Source organism: Strix aluco, chromosome 2, assembly GCF_031877795.1.
Source record: "Strix aluco isolate bStrAlu1 chromosome 2, bStrAlu1.hap1, whole genome shotgun sequence".
Taxonomy (NCBI): Eukaryota; Metazoa; Chordata; class Aves; order Strigiformes; family Strigidae; genus Strix; species Strix aluco.
In genome coordinates this window covers 57,930,315-57,954,831 of record NC_133932.1, presented here as the reverse complement: position 1 = coordinate 57,954,831, position 24,517 = coordinate 57,930,315, and the positions used below count along the sequence as shown (strand labels likewise).

Here is a 24,517-nt window from a genome sequence, read left to right as displayed (position 1 = left end):
AGCTGTTTCAAGTTTCCACCAGTGTGCCAAAACAGGTATTACCACTGAATCAGACACTTAGGCAATAGCAGATCAGTGTGAAAGATGAGAATTTCTTAATAGCATTATCTACTATTTCTATTCATGCTGAAAGTTATCCTCTGTGTAAATGAGTATTCAAGTGAGCCAGGCACAGGTGCCTTGGTAGCACAAGGGGAATTTATTTCAGTTTTACATGCAAAAATGCTGTCCTACAGATCTGGAAATCATGCAAGCTATCTTGTTTTCAATCGATACAGAACCTCATGCATCTAGAAAGAGCTGCCATTCTAAAACTAAAGGTGCTTTACATCATCATTTTTATTTCATTATCAATAACAGTAATAAAAGAATTCAATCCCTTCCACATGAATCCCAATCTGATACAATCTACATATGAATATAAACCTGGTGGTTATGTGCTGAAGAGGCTTTCAAACAACTATAGCAAATTTTTCTTTTAATCTTATTTCTCACCTCCACAGATTTTCTGTCAGTTTTGGGGAATTCTATAATTTCATACATGTTTAAACAAAATCTCCACTTTTTTTTTTTTAAAGCACTGAGAAATCAACTTAAAAAACAAACACTGTTTGCTTTTAAATAAACAGTTGTGGATTTTAGCATTTAGGCATTAAGACTGAAACTCCTGAACTTGCACTTAAGGTAGTCAATGCAAGGTGAATGGTAAAACAGCAAGATATAAGAGAGTCTGAGTTCATTGCTGCTGACTCACTTCAACTTCTCTCCAACAGACTGTTTTTTTTTCAGATAATCAGGTTGTTATAGCATTCCAAGAAAGTTATAAATGAGCTCTTACAAAAGTTTCAAGAAAATATATTTATTAAATTTTAGCAGAAAACATAATTAATATAACAATGTCTTACATCCTTCTTTACAAGATATTTTTACGTTCAAAGATTACACTTCTTTTACAAATTTCAACTAGTATTTCAAATTTTAGAAGACCACATTCACTGAAAAAGGCAAGAACTTTTAATGTTAAAAAATACATATATCAGAATAAGAGTGCAAATATTTAATTTCTTGTGGCTAGTGCTAAGTGTTCAAGTCCCTTAGAAAATTGCAAGATACGTATTAGATCAGCAATATTGCAAGCATCCAATTAGTATGCGCAATTACTAAGTGAACAATACAGATTGCAATTTTTCATGGTACAATGTCGACTTGTCTCTCAAATAACACTGAAATAGACTTTTCCAAATTTCTGTAATTATGACAACACGAGCTTTTTATAAACCGCACACTCAAGTCCTCAGCTGAAGCAAAACACTGAGTTCAAGCAAGTTTAGCTTGAATCTCCTCAAAGCAAGACAAATACCAGGCAAGTACAATTCCTATTCTGACATGTTTATAGAGGTCTTTCTCATACTGATACTTTCTCAGCAGAAGCAGATGGAATTTCATTGGAATTTTTATTTTCATGAACAGGAATTGGGACAGCAATCTCTGCAATTCTGTAGGATGCCTGTAGCTGTGTTTTGACAGACATCAGGTTTTGTCAATTTTCTGTGTGCCATCTATTCAAACCAGTTTTCTTTCAGTAAAAAATGTACAGCATCATCAAATCCATTTTGGTACAACAACTCCATTTTCTTCTGGTTTGGTGGGAACAAAGCTTGATTAAGTCTTACTAGGTTGGCCAAAGACAGCTGCAACAGAGTGAGAAACTATGAATTAGTTTATTAAAGCAACTTATCTAGACTTGACAGTGTTGCTATCTGTTCTGTCATCTGTTTCACGTAACATATGTAAAACCAAAAGACCAGCACGGCTATGTCTACACTAGTAAATTAACCATGTCCAGGTATGCTGCTGAGCGCCAAGACAAACTGGCACAAACGGTCTGCATAACACTGTTAAACTCACAGCCTCCAAGACAGACTGTCTGCCTGTAAAACTGCCCAAAGTTTCTGAAACATTTTAACTTTGGAAACATTCCCAGACCTGTCTGGCAAAGCAGTAGCTGGCACATGCTAAACTTGTGCAAGGAAATATTTTGACAGCTTACTAGTGCAAACAACCACATTCTTGGGAACCTTCCCAGGCAATGTTTAACATATGTGTATAAATGTAGCTTGTATTACTAACAAAGTAAGAACTACTCAGCATCTCAAGTGGACACTTTGATGGTGTAAAAAGATTTCAGAACTTTGTTCTTGAATACAGACGTTATTGTTTACAACAAAATTAAAAATATAATTAGATTTACTAATGTTCTGAACACTTCATTTATATGATTAATATTTTAGCTGCATTATTATACATATTTTTGCAAAACAATATCAAAATCATCTTCATTATTTGAAGTAAGCAATTATTCAAATTCTGACACTAATAGATAGAGGAGGTTCAGAGACAGGAAACTGTTCACATTCCAATACAGATAAATGAAGATATATAACTCTTGATTTTATGCAGATTACAATATTGCTAAAAAATGTATTCTTACTGTACATTTTTACAGCTCTAAAAGCCAAAGGTGCTTCAAATGGAATAGATTAAAATATTGCCTAAGATACTGCATAAGTCTGCACTTGCATGACCCTAGAAGTAACTCTGCAATTAATTTTCTATCTCTAATCTAATCACCAGCTCATTTTTCCTCCTCTAGATACACTAGATATTAAATACAAATCACAATAAATACACAGTAAGCAATTGCATATTTTTTTCCATATATATTAAATCAGTAATCTCATACTTTATGATCATTTACCAAGCACTACCATGCTTAAAATCTCTCTGGGAAACATTATAAAGATTCAGAAATTAGTCCAAATTACGGTGACATTACAGAACACTAATTTTACTCAAATTAAGAAAACATATTAAGAACTGTCTAAAAGAAACTTAAAAAAAAAGTACCAATTATTGCCAATCTTTATTTTTTCTTTCTAATGGAGTTTTGTTGACAGGTTTACCACTATTCAGTACTTTCTTTCATCATGTCAAAGGAAGCAATACTGTGGTTAAAAGTTTGTGAGACAAAGCTTTCAAAACCAAAAATATAAGTGATGAAAAGGAGACCATAAAAATCAGTCTTAGCCTATATTTCAAGACACAGAAATGTTTCTGTAAGATGTAACAAAGTAACTTCTGGAAAAGCACTGTGGTCACAAATGCTCACAAACTCTCTTGAGCAATGAGATGACAAGTCACTGTACACCATTTCAATTGTATAACTTAAACTTGCGTTTTAAATTCAGTTAGAGCAGCTGATTTCAATAAGTATGAAGGGATGTTCTGGAGTTTCCCTCTCCTGAGGTATTCTACAGAAGTCTCCGTTTACTTTTTTTTTTTTCCTATAAACACTCTGCCTGATACTTAAAGCAAACCTAGATAATTTACATTGAACAGTCTGTGATAATTTGCTTGATTTTGTACTACATCAATTCTTTCCAACCTTTCTTCTTTATTTTACATTTTCCTTCCTCTGTGTTTAAGAAAAAGTTTACCCTCCATTTGCAAAACAGAAAATGCCAAAACATTACTTAAACTGATATATAAGCACAAAATAGACACTTAAAAATAAGCATAACCTTAACTGCACAACATTTTCTTCTTCTGAACTTATTTAATAAAAAGCAACTTACCATTATATCTTGTTTTGCAAGTTTAACATAAAGATCCACACGTCCTTTATCTTGTGGACAGATATCTAATCGACCACTGAAAGGAGAAATCGTCACAGTTCTTCCAACAGGCAAGATAGGAAGGCCATTAGTAAGGCCACCATCAACCCACTTCTATTGGAAAACAGAAATATTTTCAAAGTAACCTTAGTACAGTATGATCATAACTGAATATTTCATTCTTCCTGTCCCTGCCTCCTCCACCCCACCCTCAAGAAAACTCACAAGTTTTCTTCTCAAAATACCACAACTAAGCTTGAGTATGAGACATAAAAATCAAGGAACTGACAAGGTACAAACAGTGTTTAATCAATGAGCATTTGATATAATGTGTAAATATGTGTGTAATATATTTATCAAGCTACTGGTAAGGCTTGTTAGTTAATCTAATAACAAAATGCCCCATATAGAATTTTTCTCAACACATACATGAAAAGATTGTTAATATTACAGGTGAACTATATCAGGTAACGTATACTCCTCTAAAACATTACTTGGACTGAAACTAGGAGCTTGACAATCTGACTGCACAAGCTAAACCAAACATGATGTCTCTCTCTTTCTTCTAGAGCCTCCTGTTATCTTACATACACAACCCAAGACAGCAATAGCTGGAAAGCGGAGGGGAAAGGTGGGAGGGAGCTGAAAAACTATGGCACCTAAGAGGGAGCATACATCAAGTCTGCTACAAGTGTTGAGTATAGGAAAGAATGAGGAAGAAAAACAAAAGCAACCAATTAATTTCTTGCAGAGCCCCACGTATTTCTTGGTTCTATAGGCAGTCTAGGTGAACGAGCCTGATCTTTACAGGCACCTTAGCCAAATTCCATTCCAGTATAAGCAGGGACAGCTGTCACATCTCTTGCCAATATATTTTATACATTCATATTTCTTTCTGTGCTTACATGCATAAGCCAAAACTCGACATCAGTGTACTGGCTAGATGCATTCACTGACATCATACATGAGGTCTGGTGATCAGATGCCTCTCAACAAACTTTATACAGTCAGTTAGTCATGCTACACTTCCTTTATCATCACCGAACAGAAAACACTTCTAGCCCATGATTCACCTTACCCTAAAGTAGGTATTTACATCTGATTTGAGTTATGCTGAAAAAGTGCTTTCTTCTTCACTAATTATAATTCTCAATTGTCATTCTCAATGCTTAGGACTGAGATTGTTTTGCCTTAGAAAGAGAGACCAAAAAAATTAAAATTCCAAACCCATTTAAAGCTATCTTTCTGATTTCTCAAATTCCTTTACATCATTGCTGTGATAACTGTGAGCAAAGCTGCCACACACATTAAAACTTTTAACACCAAGGCTTTTTTTTGTGTGTCTATAAATAGTAATTTATTATTGATTTATATGCAGTGTTCCTTGAGTACTAAGTAGCTTTTTGTTGTGATTCCTACAGTGAAAACAGCAGCAGAGTCCCTGTCTAAGCCACGTCAAAGACACTGTAACAGATTACATTGTTAATGTATTTCACAAGTCTAGCTTAGTACTTTTACCACTTAAAAGTTCTCCCACTTTAAAAATTCTGATTATTTAGGTTTTCCCCCCTCTCCTCTATGTAACTTCAATATTTATTTGAAAATCAAAACATTTACCAAGGCAATGGCAATACTGTTTATTAAGCACTATCTCTGGTAGATTGTTATTCCTGCCCAAAGTGTCCTCTGCCATTTAATTTTCTTTCAAGCATTTGGGAAAAATCGCTTCTCAGTCAAAAATATTTTAGCTCCATAGTCCCTCTTGTTACATAGTTAAAATAAAACATTTACATGTTGCAAATAAAGAGATGTAATGCCCCAGCTTCTTTTAATTCCATTAACCAATTCTTGAAATATGTTTCTTAGCTGATGAGACAAATTCCTGGTAACTTCTGAACCAGTTTTTCTTTTGGAAGTACGGTGCAAAGACAAAGTTCTGAAATAATGTGCAATGAAAACCAAATCAGACAATGAAATTGAGGATGTGGGCTGAACCAAACAGAATCTACCCATTTACCAGTAGATGGTTTTTACAAAGCTGTTCTGTAAGAACTACAGTGACACAAAGTCATCAGATACAGTCAACGCAATCATCTGCAGATCTTTATCTGGCTTATCGATTAACCTTGCCAGAGATTTAGAGGACACTAAACCAACTCAAAGAAAGATACTTTCACATGGAGCAAATTTGCCCTGATGTTACTGGAAGTCTAGTCCAAGGGCACCCTAAATCCCTAACCCAGGTAATAAACTAGCCCAAACTGATTAAGGCCATTAACAGACTATAAATTCTCAGATGTTATCTTACACTCCCTTTTCCTTCAGATTATTTTTAGGCTCATCAAACCAGAAGAAAGCATGCTATGAACAGGTTGATGTTGTATCGATGCTGCCATGCAGTTTAGCTTATTCACCTCAAAAGTCTAGCCTATCCAAGCATGCATACTACAGGTATGCAAGCTAATCCCAGTGTGAACCACATACTTCCCAAAAATTATTCTTCCTAAAAAGAAAACTAAAGTGCAATGCTGCAAACAGTTTACCCTAGGGTTCACTCTCTACAGGCAGTATGGACAGGCTAGCAACAGGTTTGGCTATTTTCTGATACTATTCCAACAAAAGTACACCATACTTCCTTACATGTCATGCACCATTTACCTCAGATAACATACTGAAATACATTTTAAAAACACTCTCAGATATATATATATGCAGGTGACATATGTAGCCCAGAGAAGATCCAAATTAACTGTTCTGAAGCACAGATAAGGCCACTAGACTCGAGCAGCTAGCAGGGAGTAAGCTTGATTCCATGCTGCCATGGACCATATGGCCTAAGGAATTTACTTCCTGGAACTAGCATAAATGCAGACAGACAGAACATTGGTCTGTTACAGTAAAGCTTTCAGGAAACTTGGAATATGATGCTAATATGGTAGGTGGCCTGGCAGAGCCAAATCAATATCCAATCCATCTTACCGACTTCAGTGCTTATCATGTCTGGATCATGGGGTTACATGCCATGTATCTGGCTCTACAATGTATGCTTTAGGGCCCCTATTACCTACTCACATATCCTCATTACCCACTACTCCAAAACAAGGAAATACTATTGCAAGAGAGATCCTACAGTTTTTGTTCTAAATGTTTTGGACTAAAGAATAGAAGTCACATGCATTTACAAGCAACAGTTTTCTCAAAAAAAAAAAAAAAAAATTTAAAAAACTCCCCAAACCACAAATGTACTTTTTGCAGAGTATGAGAAAATTCAGTGCAGATATGCAGAACTAATCATTCCAACAAATAACAATAAATGAAAGCAACCTCATTCCCAGAAACTGCATTTTCTGAATCTCACTTAAGGAGAATAGTAAGAAACTTTGGGGTTAAGAAGCTTTCAAGTAACAGAAAAACCAGTTTGTGTGAAACATTCATTGATTTTACTTTTGAGTGTAAAAAAATAAAGCTAGGCAGGAATGAGAAAAGTCCACTAGAAAGAGGCTGCAGGTGTTTCAATAAATACTACAATACCTATACAAATCATAATAGTAGTGTTCATCCAGTAGAATGGGTTTTAAATAAATTTGGACAAAACTCTGAGCCAACCTTTCAATTTCTTAATTGAAAAAGCACCGCAAGAAATTTAATGACACTTCCTTCCCTTTAACTAATGGCAGAATGAACCTAAAACATACATGTATGTCCTTTGAACTGCATAAACAACGTATAAAGACTCCAACCAACAAAATTTCTAGACCCCGGGGAAGTGGCAAGCAGTCTCCATTTAACTCAGTCAGGCAATACTGATTTAAAGCCTTCAAATATTTTAACTGGTATGCATCGCCATATCGCTGACAAGCTTTCTGACATAACGAACTCCAACTCCCTCTTGCTAGAGACAAATGCAAATGGTTTTGTGGGGTTTTTTTTGGAAGGGTGGCTGTGAGGATTATAGATATTCTAAAGGCATCATCTGGACCCATGTGAGGAAATAAAGGAAAAAGTATCATGTAGGATTTCTCAGAAAGAAAGAAATGGCTATTTTCATGCTTCCAGTAATTACAGCCAGTCTAAACAGTCAAAATTATTCCTAGATTGTTAACATGTAAGAAAGATAAAAAAAGTTCTTGAAGCTAAACCAAATACAGGCAACTGTGAAAAGGTTTTCTTACAGTAGTGTACACCCCTGAAAACTTCGTAGCTGTGTGCTACAGGGGGAAAAAAAAAAATTATTCTTTAATGCTTGTCCAGAGGTAAGAGAGTTGAAGGTACCTACATGCCAGTAGCATGTAATTCTGTACAGAACATGAGAACACATATGTAAACCCACACAGGTACTCCAGCAGCATCCAATCTGCCAAGATCTCCCTTACTCCTTCCATTAAACAGAAAAGCAGAATGGTGGTCCTTTAAATTGCAAAAACCAGTTTAGAGCTGGTAACACAGCTTGTCGTGAGAAGCATCTTTACTAAGAGAAGCTTCTTCTCATGGCAAGCATTAGACATTATCTTTAGGAAACAGCTTCATGCTACAGAGATCATTTCAGTCTCAGCAGCCACAATTTTTGAAACACATGAAAAAAATCATGTCATCTTTCACAGCGTTAATCTACAATATCAACAGAAAAAACAACTATTCTACAAAACATAGTACTGCAGTTGCTTTCCCTTAGGATCAAATAATTACATCATAAATGAAGAATGCTCTTACACCAAAAAAAAAAAAGTTGGTAACTATTGAAAAATTACCTCTCCTTTATATTCCACTGGCTTAATTCCTGCATATACTGGTACAAAACTACTTGCTAGCAGGACCTAGAGAAAAGAAAGCAGAAAGAATAGAGAACAAAACTGAAGAAAATGCAACAAAGTAATTCTGAACCAATACAAATTTTCATATGTATTTATGTATATTAAGTAATATACCAGTAATTCAGTGGTCCCACCTGTCCAAACTAAATACAAGTGTCATGTGCTCAGCTCCCTCACAAACATACAAATCATGCCTCTTCCCCCTCATCTCCAGCTTAAGAACTGCAAGTCTAGGAACACTAGTATGTGATGATTGCCTTCACATATGTAAAGTCTACTTCAGAAGTGGGAGATTAACTGCCTCTCCACATCCACTGGGAATGGTAAAAGAAAACAAAAGCTTAAAACTGTAGCAACGTATATTCAGTTTAGCCATTATGAAAAACTTTAGAACCATCAGGCTTGTTAAGCATTAAAACTAATTGCATATGCAAGCTGAAAGATTTCTGGCAGAGGGTACAGAAGTTTTGCTATTATAAACGCACTGTTTGCCCAGCAGTATCTTCATCTATGCCTTGGGACACAGCAGATCATGTCTAGGCGTAGTACAGTTAAATAACCTAATCCACCCTACCCTTCATGCTACCATGGCAGCCACCTGCATTCAGACTGCGGCCTAAATGATACGTGCATAACTGAAGGCATGCACAAAAACATGTATTACAAGATGCACTGAAAGAACAGACAATGTGAATGTATTCCAGTGAGCAATTATTTGGAATTTTATTACTATTATTCCAACTCATTCTACTGCTAGCATATGGGACAAAAGAACAGAAATGGTTAAGTCAACAAAGAACTATCGAAATACTAATAAAATATATGTATTTTAAGGTCATCTTGATGCTTCTAATTGTCTTCAGGTTAGAAGATTTCACTAAAAAGAGTGAACCACAAGCATACAGAATAATAATCTCCATGTTTGTCACTGCTGGCTTCTATAGCTAGAAATAACAGTGCATAATTTGAGACAGACTTTTTGCATAATTATCTTTGCATGATTAAGTCCTATAAATTTTGAGAACTGATTTACCATGTAGAATATGACAGGGTCAAGATTTTAAAAAATGATACTTTGAAGGCAAACTTCCAACGCATACTTTGAGATTTTATTAACAAATGTGATTTTTTTCTTTAAGTGTTAATTATAAAGAAGCTCTTATTTACTCTAAGCATCCACAAGGACAGGGAAAGAAGGATTTTCTTCTTATTCTATTTCCTCCCTTATTATGCAGTATCTTATGATGTCCTCTACTAAGGTATAATCAATTACTGGAAAGAACATTTGTTTCACATGCATCTGAGTTCCTCCTACCATTTCATATCAGCTTAGGTACACAATCCTGATCCAAATTTTAAAAAGTGGCATTCAAAAGAAGAGATGGGCAGTAAAAGATATGTTTTCCAGCAACAGTTAAAATACAATTTATGGATGGTACTTAACATTACACTATTTCCATTCCACAGAAGGACCTGTAGAAAGTGTTGGATTTTACTTTTTCTGAACTTCCTTTCCTTTACTTTCTTTTGTGATGACAAATAATATAAATGGTATCAGTGAAGTAAGAGGCATAAAAACATTCAGCAAATTGTTACAAAATTTGGAGATTCTCTATTTTATTCTCATCTACTGTAACCATTAGTTACCCTTTTACTTTCTAAACACACTTTGCCTACAAGGTAGTACTTTAAAAACAGATGAAGGAAACACACACAAAATAAATTTTAGCAAAATTTGTGAAACTGTAGGATCAAATTCTGCTTCCATTGTTTATGTTATAGCTGTAGCACCACTGCTAATATAAGGGATTGAGTAAAACAGGGATTTCTTGTACAGCTAATAACATACTCCTAAGCCTTGAAGAAACTCAAGCATTTTTATTTAAAGCAGCAATACTAAACTTCATTACCTTAATGAGGTCCTCCCTGGAGGCAAAATTTGAAACCAAGTGATTTTCCCCATTTTTGGTGTTAGTGACTGACACATAGAGCCGGTTCTCAGCTATCTCATGAGCATTAGAAGGAAGAATAGACTCTATGCCTTCCCTAGAGTAAAAAAAATGCTAAACATTATTCACCGTCATTATATTAAAAGCTTGCAAATATGTGAGGAGTGAAAGAAAGAGTGCTGAGCGCCTCACAGTATAGAAAAAATATGCACACTCTCCATTTTCATTTAGAGAGCTTCACACAAAAATGATCTTACAGATGCATTTAGGTACCTAAGCGTTTTCATAAAATCATAACCAGGCGTTACAGCACCGAAGTCCAATTTTCTAACTTCCTCTGCAAATCCATAGGCAAACTGCTTACATTTCTGGAAATTAAAAAAATTCACTGTTAAGGATGTTTTAGTTATGAGAAGTATGTTCAACTGTGGTATCTAAAACATACTAGCAGCTAAAGCTTTAATCAATAGAAAGCTATAAGATCAGACTGAAATATTTTCTCATATGTGCTTGGTTTGTAACAGGATATGTGTAACCAAACATTGACCCTTTTACAAGAACTAATTTGTAAGAAAACAAGTTCCCTAATAAAAAAAATAATAACAAACCCTTACAAGAATACCACTTACTCAAGGAAAGTTAAAAGGTATTTTTCTATATATTACCACTTCTAAATAATCAGTTTTCTGAACCATGCCATTACAAGAATGATCATCTGTATTTCAAGTGTAAAGCCACCTTTTATTTTAAAGATTACTTCAGTACTAAAACCAGACACAAGTACCTTAAGATGCCTATAAGCATTAAAAAATTACAATTATTACAATTTCTTCTCACTAATGCAAAAACCATGCTAGTAACAAATACACATATTTAATGAATATGATACTATGGAAGTATTTAATGAATGGAAAACTATGATGGACGACACAGGAAGAAAAGACACTGTTGAAAATCAGGCAACAGGTGCAATTGCACAGAGAACCTGTTACGCTAGCTGAAATGCCTAGTGTTAATGACTGCAGAAAAATAGCTTGAAGTGTGAGCCATAAGAACTCCAAAAGGAGAGTAAAGGAATTGGTAGTATTTACTTTTTAGCAAAAAGATTCCGAAACAACGAATTATGATTCTGAATGCTTAAGACTCCCTAGTCAGTATTCATATTCCTTTTTTATCCTTACATGCAGACTTCTCTAATGATTTTAGGGACTTGGGAAAAAAATAAATCCACTCTTATGCAAATTTCTGAAATTGGTACTCAATAATATATCAATATTCACCTATATAACCACATGTTGACAGAGTAAAACATCTGTCTGTAGATAGTTTGGGGTTCCTGGCTTATTAGCTTCCTGAAGGAAGTATGTTGCTAGTAACAAAATAAATGATTGATGTGACTAAGAAAATAATTTAAAAAAAAGGAAACAAAGAGAAGTGAATGTGCCCTACTAAGGAGGGTACAGAATTCAGTGGAAAGAAAAACAGGAAAGAGTTGAGGAGAGGATTAGTATGAGATCAGGAGCAAGCAGACTGAAGCAGTTTAACTTCCTCACATCACTTGTACAACAGAGCACTCACCTAAGCAAAAGACAGAAATGTAGTTCTTGGACCCACTTTCTCTACATGGCCTTTGAATAAATGTATTGAAAATGTTCGTTAAGAGGTCCATACCTCTTAAAGCAACAATCACTGTAAAGATTTGTGCTAGTTCATTTCACATAGGTTAGATTTGCACCTTTACTCTATGAATTACTTGCCATTGCCAGTTCCAAGCCAATTCAAAAACATCAAACTAGTTATATGCATCAAGTCTTGAATTTATTCTATATTAGACAGTTAGGCTTCTGTAGTCAATCAGCTGGAAAGAGGCACATTCAGACACTTCTTTCTAAATAGAGAAGAAACCCACAAAACCCTACATAGAAGCACCTCAGAACTATGATCTTTATATCTAAGATGCTTTAATAATGTCATGGGGAGCTAAGAGTAACAGGGAGCTGGATGAATCCAAAACTAGGTTAACGACAGAAAACTACCTTCCATATTGCAAGTACTAAGAACAGACCATAACCTAGACTCTTAATTCTCGCTACCAAAAGGGACAACTTATTACAGCTATGAATTGTTTATAATTTTAGTGCTAGAAGCTTTAAACAATCCATCTAAATTTTAAATAGTGACTGAGGACACATTTAGAAATTGTAACTACTTGACTGAGTTAAGCAAGCTTGGTATTAAAAATGATCAAGGTACTTTTGAAATAAATAGGTACTTACCTATAACTCTATAAGCCTCCCTAGAATTCTCAAGTCCCTTGCCTTTTCAACAGTGACAAAAATCCAAGATACAACAGAAGGACATTTGAAAACTGTCATACTAGAACAGCAACAATTAAAACAACAAATTCTCAGTGTTACATTCTGTCCAAGATAAGGAAAGGTTGTATGCGAGCTTTCAGACTAGGAGACGGAGAAAGTCCTAATTATATCTTGCCTAACAGTCATCTCTGGGGGGAGGACAAAGAAATTTAAAAAAAAAAAAATTAACTGATGTAAGAGTTATATTTGTGTATACAAAATACTTCAAGTTAGAAATGTTATAAAGGTAAAAATATAGTTATCCTGATATGAAAAGTTAATTCTATTCAGTACACAATACTGCCTTTACTAAATTCTGTAAGAATTAGGAATAATTATTCCCCCCAAAAAACAGCTCTCAATTTTCCATTTAAACAATATAACATAATGAATAAAATGTATGCAGCATGTCAGAACAGAATGCTGTGAGGGTTAATCCCTCCTGGCTCACGGTGGGGCTACTGCTGTTACATCCTGAACTGTACTGAGACTAAAGGAGGTGCACAAGACACTTCCTTGTGCTGTCTAATAGAGCACAGACAACAAGGAAAAAATTTGAGCTGGTGCGTGGTGCTCTTCAGCTTTATGAAAATATACTCCATCTACCATTTTCATCTCCTTTCACAAAAGGATGAAAGGATGTGCTATGCATTTGCTTAACAAAGCCTACCTCTAGCCAAGGAAACAAGTATTAGCTTGGTAGTGAACAGTGATTAAGTACATACACACTTTGGTATATTAAAGTATCACTGGTTGCATGAAACTCAACATTCACACACGTGAAATTTATATTTACGTAGCTTCAAATATAGAGTTCATATGACAGATTTTTGTTATAAAGAAATATTTGTTTCACAAACATTTTTGCCCATGAGTCACAGATTTTGTTAATGAAAATATATACAAGTCCTGCTCCTTCACAAGAAGCAAGAAGAAAAACAAGAACCAAAATATTTTTAAAAACTTAATAGTAGATGATCATATCAAAAATATCCTTGAAAATGATCATGTCCTATACCTACGAGTTTATTAATTTACCTCTATATTTTCTGGTACCGCTAATAAGACAGTGGCAGCCAGTGATCCCGCAGAAGCTCCCGCAAAAGCTTTCACAACTTTCAGTAACTTCTTACCATGCCTGTAAAAAGCAGCTGCTGCCCCCAAGTGGTAAATACCCAGAAAACCACAAGCTGCAAATGACAGATTGATATGTTTCATTTTTGCTGTGGAAATAAAGTTTCACAGTCAGAAAAAGGATCAGTTAATTTTATCTTATAACATACATTTATTCTTTTGGCACAGAACACATAATAAACTATCTCTAAATAACAAAAAGCAGTTTATTTAAGAACAGTAAAAACTTTTGATTACCAAATACATCAAACAAGTAGCAGTTAGTTTAACATCTCCAAAATTGAAAACAACTCTAATATACTCCTTAGCACAAATCCCTTTTTCAATCAATAAATATATCCATACACAACATAACTGCACATTTTCATCTAATTTGTCAAAGAAATACAAACTGAAAGTAGCTATCCAAAAGTGATAAAAGAATGCTGTTGGAGAGGGAACAGTTAGCCACCTAAAGTAAAATCAAATTAATTACAGAACTGCTGGCTACTGTGTCATCATACTCCCCTTACACACACACAGCCTTGAACCCAATATAATTCTCTAAGAAAGGAATTTTTTTCCTTCACCTTTAGAACTCATTTGTTTCTAGCATTATTAGTAATCATTAATAGACACATTCCTATTTAAAGTAATTTCTTGTTTAGAAAAGAAAAACACAAAACTTACTGTTGCCACTATTAAAATAAGGAGGAATTCAAAAAATCAAAGTAAAATACAAAGCACAAAATGTATGAAAACACACACACATGTTGAAGGTATCCAGGACAGATTTTAAAACTAACAAAAAACCACAAACAGGAAGCATAAATTGAGATTGTTAGGGGTGGTTTATTAAAAAAAAACCAAACATTAGGCTGTGCATTTTATTAGCTCTTCTGTTTCTTAAAACAACTACAATTATGAGAATAAGATATTGCACAGATTATATTGTATAGATATAAAAGATACTGTAAAGATTATTTTAGTATTGAATTAAAAATAAACTCCTAGCATATTTAGGTATGTCTCAATATAAACGTGACAAAAAAAAAATCAGTACCCTCAGGAATATACTTGATATTTCTGGTTTGTAATGACATAGCTGATGAGATGTTTCTTTTGGAAATAATCTGATGAAGAGAGGCAAACATGTACAGCAACAGATTTTGGTTTAAATTGCCTCTTCAGCTTGGAAATGGGAATAACATGAAAGATAAGAAACAGCTTTCAAAACCACTAGATAAGTAAACTCAACTGCTTTACTCATAACATGATTAAAATCAGACCATGAATGGGTCTAACCAGGTTTAATATTTTCTTAAAAAAAGAAAAAAGAAAGAGAAAGCAAGCGCATCTTATAATGCCAGGGCATACTGTTTGGTGCATCAGCCATTCTGCTAAAATACTACACTATCATAAGTTAATCAACTGTGATTCACCCCCTTTACACTGGAAATGCTTGCATATCCACTTGTAAGTAGGAATAACTGTAACATATCCAACACATTTGGATAGAAAGGATGTGAGGTTGGCTTTTGCTGTCTCAGTGAGAAACAGGCATTTGCAATGAAGCAAATGATAAAACATGTTACTACTTTTTAAAAGAAAGGATCTTTTAAAGATAAATCACTGTACTGCATAGAAGATAGAAAAGTTTACTCAAGATTCTACTGGAAAACAACAAACACAACTCTACTTTGAAGATTTTTTTTTTTTTTAGTAGAGTGCAAGAAAATTAAACAGACTTCCAAGTAAGATGCCATGATGGCTTCTTTTCAGGCTAGTTAAACTCTCGCGAGTTTGACCAAGTGCTGCAGGTGTTTCCATGCCTTCTACAAATTACCGAGCAAAGATGCATTTGCGTCACAGGTCACTCTGACAGCAGGGTGAAGTTGGTTAAAGCAACTGCATTATTAACTAGGAAGAAATGCAAGCACGGAAGAATTAACTCCCATTTTTGTCCAAAAGAGATTTCAGGCTCAAGACACTATTAATGTGAAACATTACATGACATAATGATCACGTTTATGTAGTTGATTGGTCAGAAAATAAACAAGCAAAATAACGCTGCACAAATCCCAAGAATTAAGTCTAAGGGACCTAAGAAATGTAACTTAGAAACACAAGTGTAAGACAATAAGGTTCTGTAAATAAAAGCAAGCATATGTATGCTTGTACACATGTATATACCCATCTTCTAAACATTCTACAAGGCTCATCAACAAAGTATTCTAAAAGGAATCTCTCCCTGCTGGAAAATATTTAGATGTTCACAAATCAAAAAAAGATGAAAACTAAGAAGATGAAAACTAAAAAGAATGTCTAAAGCATAGTTACAGACAGAAAATTTAGATTAGATTTTTTTTTTAAAGAAAAAAATCCTTACAAATGCAGAAAACAATCACACCGCATTGTACAAAGAATTGCCTGGTACATTTTCTCTAAAGCAAGAACAGAAAAGGAGGTTATGCAAACTGAAGAGATGATTTGAATCTCAGATCAAAAACCGCTGAAAATATATTGACTGAAGTCAGATGTCCGTGCCTTCTCTTAAAAGACTTCATGGGGAAATTCTATTTTTTCCATGATCTTTAATCCTATCTAATTAGCAAATATTGTAAGTAACCACTGTTCTCCTGAGTGTCTGGATACATGACATTCATTCTTTGATGAGGGTTAATCTCTTAACACTTAGGTCCCATACTTCTATCCCTCCTCCTTCATTTCCCTACCCGAGACAGAAAGAGATTATTGAATGAGCATTCACATCAGTTTCTTGACTGACAGAAGGATTCAGTGAGAGATGAACATGCAAAAAGAGAAAAGAACACTATGATTGCAAGTAAAGGAATACTGTTAAAGAATGCTGCTAGTCTCATACTCTGCTAAGAGTTGACTAATTTCAAGTCCAAAAAGATTAAATGAATGCAACCCAAAAAGCAGTTAAGTACTTGATCCACTGGACTTGTATGGCATGCAATACAGCACAGTTTTACAGACTCCCCAAGAGAACTTCAAAACAAAAGTAGCAACAGCATGGCTGTGTTATCAAGCACTACATTTTTATTAATTAGAATCAGTTCCCAGGTCTACATTATGTATATGTCACATATACACTAAATTTAAAAATACTTCAGTACAAACATTAACTGACAGATGACATTCATGTTCAGATGACAGATCCAGTGGTTACATCAAGCTGCGTGACTGAGAAATGGGGTTTGTCCATATATGTAACAACCCTACAAGTGGGTAAATAATGAGGGGAAAAAAAAAAAAATCACTGAATCATAGAATAATTCAGGAGGTCTCTTGCTCAACATCCTTCTGCTCAAAACAGGGTCAGCTATCAGATCAAATCGGGTTGCTCAGGGCTTTATCCAGTTGTTAATTTAAAAATCATGTAATGTTTAGCTCCTAAGTGATAGCTAATATCTGTTGCTGGGTGGAACAATCAGGTCTTTGTTCATTTGTTCAGAATGTTAAGATCAGTAGAGTATTGCAAATAATCAGCATTATAGAGAAGAAATAACAGAACATTAACATCTTCATTCAGAACAACAAATCTACCTGCAGGGAGGTTCTGTACATTGAATTGAAGGCCTCTTACAACAAATCTGTAACAAAGCACTTAATCTACAAAGATGATACAGATGAATAAGAATCATGGCTCTATAAGGAACCATCTGCTTGACAGATGCAATTAAGCAATGTTGTTTCACCTTGCAAAAGGAATCTCTGAGTAAGAGGAAAAGATAAGAAAGCATTCATTAAAGGAATGTCCTGTAAAATCAGAAAATCAAGAAAAAGGAAACCAAGATACTCACTTTTATAAGAATATAAACTTTCCCATTTCTTTTGATTCTTGCAAATATGCCATGGAAACACTTGATTTGCAAGTTAGAATGGTGTATTTCAGAGACAGTGTGATTCAAATATGTCTTTTGCTTTGATGATCTGGTAGATCACTGCTCTTTTGATCAAAAAGAATAGTAGGGTTATAACAACTCCCAAGAGAACACATAGAGAAATTTAATTAAGTCTACAGTATGACTATTCCCTGCCAATTTCTTACAGAGTACCAGAAATAGAAGCACAGTGACATCTGGACACAGAACATTTTTTCAGCTGCCTGAACAAACAGCAGAAATCTTGCTATCTTAGAAATGGTAAGAAACACCTGTTCCACAAGACTTCAAAACAAAAATTCTTAGAGGGTTTAATGTGCGTTCTGACCAGTAAAGATATTATCTATTAACTCAAAGTTATCATATTGGCATGCCTTAAGAAAAAATTTCAATGAACCTTAAGAGATGCACATCAGCTGGACAGTGCACACACTATAGAGATCTGATGTAAATAGGGCAAAGCAAATGCTTTTGACATGGCTTTTCAAAAATGTTGTCAACTTACATGATAGGCAAATTTCAAAATATAAAGATTTTAACTGGTTAAGGGGATAGGTACGCCTCTGTTGTCTAAAAGAAAAAACAGAAGGATAAGAAAAGTACAATAAGAAACTAGAAGGACACTGGGGCTGTTCAATCTCACTACAGATACTGCAGGAGCATTCAAGAATAAACATAGACCTATGAGTTCTACTTAAAAGATTCTTACATCTGCAAAAAAAAAAAAAATTCACTGGTGATTAAAAATATGCTGGGGGGGGCATTTCTGTTTACTCAGCAGTATCTCATCCATTTGCAATGCAAACCTATAAGAGAACGTATGTAAGGAGAAAAGCCTCTACAGAATTATGGTACAGTACAATACAGCTTTTTCAGGACACGTACTGTCTTCCTAATTGTCAAGCACAAGAAATAGCACAACAGTTTCTCATACTGCTGTTTCCTGAGCAATATAATTATTATAAACAGAGTACAATCTCAGTGTCTTAACCAGTCATAACTACCTCCCTGTCATCCCATTTGCAAACAAAAGCTGAAAATGCCCAAAGCAACTGACTAAAAAACCTTTACAAACAAAAATTAAATATACATAGAATGAGAATGACCAAGCACCCTGAAGCACAGGAGCTAAAATGTATGATGCATAACAGCACATTTGAGGATTAGTTATTAGCTAGGAATGACAAGACAAGCAAAGTTATGGGGAAAGAACTGTTTAGCCAGGTAGCATTGCTAAAATAAAGGTCATAGTTGTAACTACTAATTTACCTGAATCCAAAACCACCACTCACACAGGAATGTTTGTTTTTTCACATTTATAACAGGAAAAAAAAAAGTTAACTAGCATCACAGACCACTGGTAATCTTCAGTGAATACTCAAGAAACTGATTTTCCCAGTCAAAAACAAGCTCACACAAACCAGTGACCCATCCAACAGACTGTTCTCTACTTAAGAGTCACCACAGTTGCTAGCAAGAGAACAGGAAAACCACGTTTTCCACCTATCCAGTCACACAAAATAAGCATTGTAAGAGTTTGATGATATTTAAGAAAAAAAAAATTAAAATAATAATATAAAATAATCCACGCATATCCAATCAGCCATTAAGACACTTAGGAAAATTACATGAGTCTTTGCAAACTATAAATATTGTGTATAATCCCCTTAAAATTAAAAAATAATTGCATCACATCATGCAAAACTTTTAAGTTAAAGAGTTTAGACCATCTTGATCACTAATACAAGATGTCTAGAGTGGACAGGAAAGGCTGACTTCTTAAGGAGAGAGTGGCAAAAGATTCAATACCTTCTAATAAATGTTGGCTTCCATCACATACTCCACTGGGACTTTTTCCAGCAGCTATTTTAGTTCCCTCTGCACTAGTAGCCATTCTTGTATCTGCTACTGATTGTTTATCATTTACCTTGGAAACCTACAATCATACAGCCAAATATTACTATTAAAAAGAGAAGCAACAGGCAAATTAAGCATAAATCATGTTCATCTTATAACAGATTAATAAAGCTAATTAAAATAGTTGTAAAACCATCTAGATTAATTTCTCAATTGCTTAGCCTCCACTAAACTAGTTGAAACCACAATGTTCCACTATTTCTCTCCCACATGCTGCAACTTTTATTTTAAAGATAAAAGCTTAAGACATCTAGAAAAAGAAAAACACTGCCATTTGGAACTATCAGTGCCCAAGATTAGCCTTAATTTTGTGTCCTTTCCCACTATTTTTGTTTATATCCACGGATTTTTTTATAATCAAGCTCTTATGCTTTTGTCATCCCTTACAAATCCAATAAAAATTGTATTTTTTTCCCCTTTTTTGTGCAATATGCATTAGTAAAAAGTTTTCCAGAGAACTCTGGTCCTATTCTTCGCTAAACGGTTGTCACTTTAACTAATATGCCTGTCAGTTATCATGCAGTACTGTCTAAAGTATAATTTAAAAAAAAATGTTTCTCCCCAACTTAGAACTATCAGACACAAAAGGTTAATTCTGAAACACTGGTTCTCCTGCAATTTGTTCCTGTCTGCCCTTTTACCTTAATATACTAAGGCATATTCAATTCATAAATAAGGCTGCAAGACCAAAAGCTTAGCTCTGTAGATTCTAAAAGAAATTATATTATCACTGTATTGATGCACATCACTTATACCTAGAGCATCACAAAAACACTTACCTGGAACTTAACTCTGTTATGTGGCGCTCTTATGGTGCAATAGTTTAGAATTCCAATCCAGTACTGCCGAGTTTTTGGAAACATGCAATTACACAGTCTGCCTTCTTTCAACTGAAGCAACATTATTTGAGCACTACAAAGACTTTTGGCAGTCCACATTTTCTTAAAAGTGACCTCTGGATCCAGATGACGTGGTAACCAAACTGATACTCTCAGAAGCTGTTTTACCATGGAGTTACAAAGGCAGTATCAATAGATGAGCTTGGACATCATAGAAGTACGCAAGTAGACGCTTTCTCTCTTCTAGACATCACCTGTTAAAAAACATGGGGGGGGGGGGGGGCGAGAAATAAAAAAGAGCAGTTGAAAGCTAGTTGCACATCAAGGCCCTGATACTGTAACAAGGCCCTCTTCACAATCCTCTCCCTTAAAACACAGATGCATTAACAGTTGATTCACTTGACAATGAAACAGTTCCAGGCAGAACTTTGGTTCAGTAGCTGCTCCCTCTCTCACCAGCCTCCATCTGGCGCTGTGGTGTTCACCAGTGACCATAAAGTCAACTGTTCATTTCAGGAACAGGAAGGACTAAAATTGTTAATAATGCAAAGAACAAGCGAACAAACTGTCCCTTATAATTAACAACGCGAATACACTGCTCCTTCTACCTCAGCTGAAAAATGTGCAAGGAGTCTTCCCGCAACTTCAAACCAATTGCTGATGTCAAGACCCTAGTAAGAAACACTCAAGCATCCTGGCTGCTACAAGACAAGACTTGTAATCTTCTATGCTACAAGGATATCATAGGAGTGACTCACAAATCAAACGTAAGTCTGGTTTACACCTAGCAAGACTCTGACCATGAAGAATAACAGATGGAAATGCCTTTATTCAGATGAAAAGCTGTCGACTGCCCTGACTACCAGTGCAAACAAACCCAGTGTGATTCTGTGTAGGCGAGGTCTCAGAGGTGTACTATCAACTTCAAATTTAATCCCCATCAAGTAAGTGAGTTTCAGGTTTTCTGCCTCATGTCGTGTGCCATCAGATACAATGCAATTTGATTTTTCTCCCTCCACTTCTGCTCAGTGAACAACCGATATAAACAAGCAAAAGAGATAAAACAATGAGACAAATTTTTTAAATGTAACAGAGAGCGTCAAATGACAAGTGAAGCGAACACAACATTAAGAAAAGTCACGGCGTCTTTTAAACCTGTAAACTTACAACAGAAAAGCGGTTTTTAAGCAGGCCGTGTCCCTTCCAATTCTAAGATCAAACCCCCAATCGTTCCCCGTTTGCCCCGTCCAGGCTCCTGCCTCGGGCCCTGCGGGGGCTCTAACGCAGCCTACGCGACGCAGCGCCGGCACCGGGACCCGGGCCGCGGCGGAACGGCCCCACCTCCCTCGGGAACGGCCCCACCTCCCTCGGGAACGGCCCCGGAGACGGCCCCGGCCGGGCACAGCAGCAGCGACAGCGGCCCCCGACGGCTCGGGCCCCCGCTCCGGGGTGGCGGCAGGTCCCGGGCGGCCCCGCCCGGCCCCACCCCCAAGGCGCCCAGCGCGCGCCCCGCCCGCGGGGGGTTTCTACTCGCGCCAAACCTCGCGAGACGGACCGCAGCGCCCCCGCCGCGCTCCCTCCCCCGTTGGCGGCCTCGCGGCCTCCGCGAGCTGCAGAGGGGCGGGGCCAGGGGCGCCCGCGGGGCCTTCGCGGGGCGGCAGAGTCCCCGCCCTCGCGTCGCTGCGTCTGCGCAGCCGGGGGCGGTCGATGTCGGGGGCGTGGGCGGGCGCGAGGGCAGACTGTGGGCGGGCCGCCACCGCCACCGCCACCGCCAGCTGGCCGGCGGTGTTGGGAGTGCGGCGGTGCGGCTGCCTGGGCCGGCCGCCTGCCTGCTCTGGCGGCCTCCGGAGGGAGAAGGCCCGCGGGGTGTCTTCCCCCCCCGATTCACGCTGTCACCCTGCCGGTTTTCGCTGCCGCCGGGAGGCGTCGTGTGGGCGGGTGACCGCGCACCCCCAGGACGGCCCTTGTGCCCGGCCGGGCGCTCCGCTGGGGCTTCCAGTTGCTGAAGGGGTGACCTCTGTGCGATAATAAAGCTGTTTGGGTTTTTTCCCCCTTTTTGTTTTGTGTTTGTGTTTTAGTAAGGTGAGTCCACTCACCCTTCTGGCAGACGAGTACCACAGTCAACCCAGCACACAGATTCAAGATGGAGAGGGATCCTGTAGCCAACAGCGGTGGAAGAAAACTGGGGATAGCAAAGATGCCTGCGACAGAAAAGTAGATGTGTGAACTCTCCCAGGCATCTGACTGGGGTTAAAACAAAACCATCTGAGTTAGATTTCCCGCACATGAGCCTTCTTCCCCTCTGGCATCCATTACTACTTTTTACTGGTATATGGGAGGGGCTGGTATGGATTTGGGATAGAAGGAGATGCAGCTGTTTTGGGGGGCAACTTTGGCAGCTTCTGTTTAAAGTGACCATCTTTTCAAATGCTACAAAGCAGTAGTTGCAAGACAGTGCCCTGGGATTGTGTTAAAGCAACCAGACCATCTCATGGTGGAGTTACTACATTCTCTTTTCATCATTCTGCACTCTTTCCCCATATTTACGGGAGGAGCTGTTAGTTCCCTTAACAGGCCTTAGCTACAGCAGCAAAATGAGCTTTTGGTAATGCGACTTTATTATATTTTTCATCAGCACAATTAAGTTGGTTAGTGGTGTGACTACTATAACGTGTCTCTGCCAGTAAGACTGAATTCTTACTTCACAGATTGAGTCCTACATGGAAAATGAGGAGATGTATGAAGAAAATCATTGAGAGCGAAACTTAACTTGAAGGTCTTATTTTATTACTGACAAAGATGTTATGCGTATAATTCAGAAGTGTATATATTTAAAAATTATGTCTCCTACTGAAAGTCTCTTTTCTATGAGCTCTGCATAATAAATTTTCATGGGGAGGATGGAAAATTCTAGTTATGGATAGGTGTCATTAAACAATTTAATTAATTTTTTTTCAACGGTAATTCAAATTGGCCTAGATCCAGATGCTGCTACATGGATTGAAAAGTTCAAGAAAATGTAATGATTTACTGCAGTATGTTAAGACCTGAAGAAATGTCTAATGATGTATCACAAGGAAAAGGATAAGCTTTTTTTATGGGGTAAGCATGAGCATATAGGTTACCGTTGAGCAACTGGTACTCAAACCTATGGGTTTGACTGGTAGCTGCTTAGAACTAATTAATTTCCTTATCTCCTGTTGTCAAAGTCATCCCAGTGCTAAAAAAGAAGAGTGTGACTCCCCATGACTTGAAATCTGTTCGGGCATCTGTGCCCTAAGGATACCAGGCCCATTGCTGATACTACACAGCTATGTCAGAAAGTCTGAGGAGGAGATTCATGTGAGATGAGAAAGGTGAAATTACAGACAGGATAAGACAAGGAAAAGCACCGACATGGGCAAGTATAAAATCATAAATAAAAACCAGAGTGTGAGAAGATGGCACAACTGTGGCTGTGTACCAGGGAGCTGCAGGAACTGCCCCTCTTCCTTCCTGACTCTTGCCTGCCTGGCTAGCAGAGACTCTGCATGTGTCTTATAAAAAGACGGTGAGCATATTAATGCCTAACCTAGTAGTGTTCATTTGTGTATGGTAACCAATAAATAAATTTTGTACTTCTAAACTAGGTATATCCTGCTTGCAGAGTCACTTTGTGCTTGGCTAAGGTGTCCAAACAGGAACGAAAAGAGAAATGATTACAGGAGATAGAAATTCACAGGTAAAGCAAATGTAAGAATTGTCCCTTCAGAAAGTGAGCTCAGAAGAACTGAGGTGCTTCCAGATAAAAACCAACTGGTTTTGGAGGGAGACTGGTGACTTCATAGGGTAGAAGGGAGGTGGGGAATTAGGGTGGAAATGTCTACCTGCAAAGGAACTGTGGGAGAAAGGAAGTTTTAACAAAGCTGGAGATGTCTTGAGGCTCGTAAGAGAACAGTAGCAGAAG

General features: G+C 36.9%; 1 protein-coding gene across 10 annotated transcripts; it reads right to left on the bottom strand.

The window, feature by feature from the left end:
• Positions 1 to 843: 843 nt before the first annotated feature.
• PNPLA4 (patatin like domain 4, phospholipase and triacylglycerol lipase) lies at positions 844 to 22,201 on the bottom strand. 10 transcript variants are annotated; one of them, XM_074814877.1, is made up of 9 exons: positions 22,113 to 22,201; positions 20,512 to 20,825; positions 19,625 to 19,751; positions 13,830 to 14,014; positions 10,708 to 10,802; positions 10,396 to 10,531; positions 8,423 to 8,488; positions 3,636 to 3,788; positions 844 to 1,691 (listed from the first exon to the last, which is right to left on the bottom strand). In XM_074814877.1, exons 2-9 carry the CDS (start codon positions 20,740 to 20,742, stop codon positions 1,560 to 1,562), a joined length of 1,125 nt encoding a protein of 374 aa, XP_074670978.1. In that variant the 5' UTR covers positions 20,743 to 20,825; positions 22,113 to 22,201; the 3' UTR covers positions 844 to 1,559. The 10 variants fall into 10 exon arrangements, with proteins under 10 accessions (XP_074670978.1, XP_074670979.1, XP_074670977.1 ...); XM_074814878.1 differs by lacking the exon at positions 22,113 to 22,201 and adding an exon at positions 21,934 to 22,052; XM_074814876.1 differs by lacking the exon at positions 22,113 to 22,201 and adding an exon at positions 21,739 to 21,912.
• Between the last annotated feature and the right edge of the window lie 2,316 nt (positions 22,202 to 24,517).

Excerpts from the sequence above, each read along its gene's own strand:
- PNPLA4 (XM_074814877.1), bottom strand. The coding sequence starts at position 20,742 with ATGGTAAAACAGCTTCTGAGAGTATCAGTTTGGTTACCACGTCATCTG. Across the intron at positions 8,489-10,395 it reads CCAGGGAGGACCTCATTAAG|GTCCTGCTAGCAAGTAGTTT; the intron begins GTAATGAAGTTT and ends TCTTTTCTCTAG. Across the intron at positions 3,789-8,422 it reads CAGTGGAATATAAAGGAGAG|AAGTGGGTTGATGGTGGCCT; the intron begins GTAATTTTTCAA and ends GTTTTCCAATAG.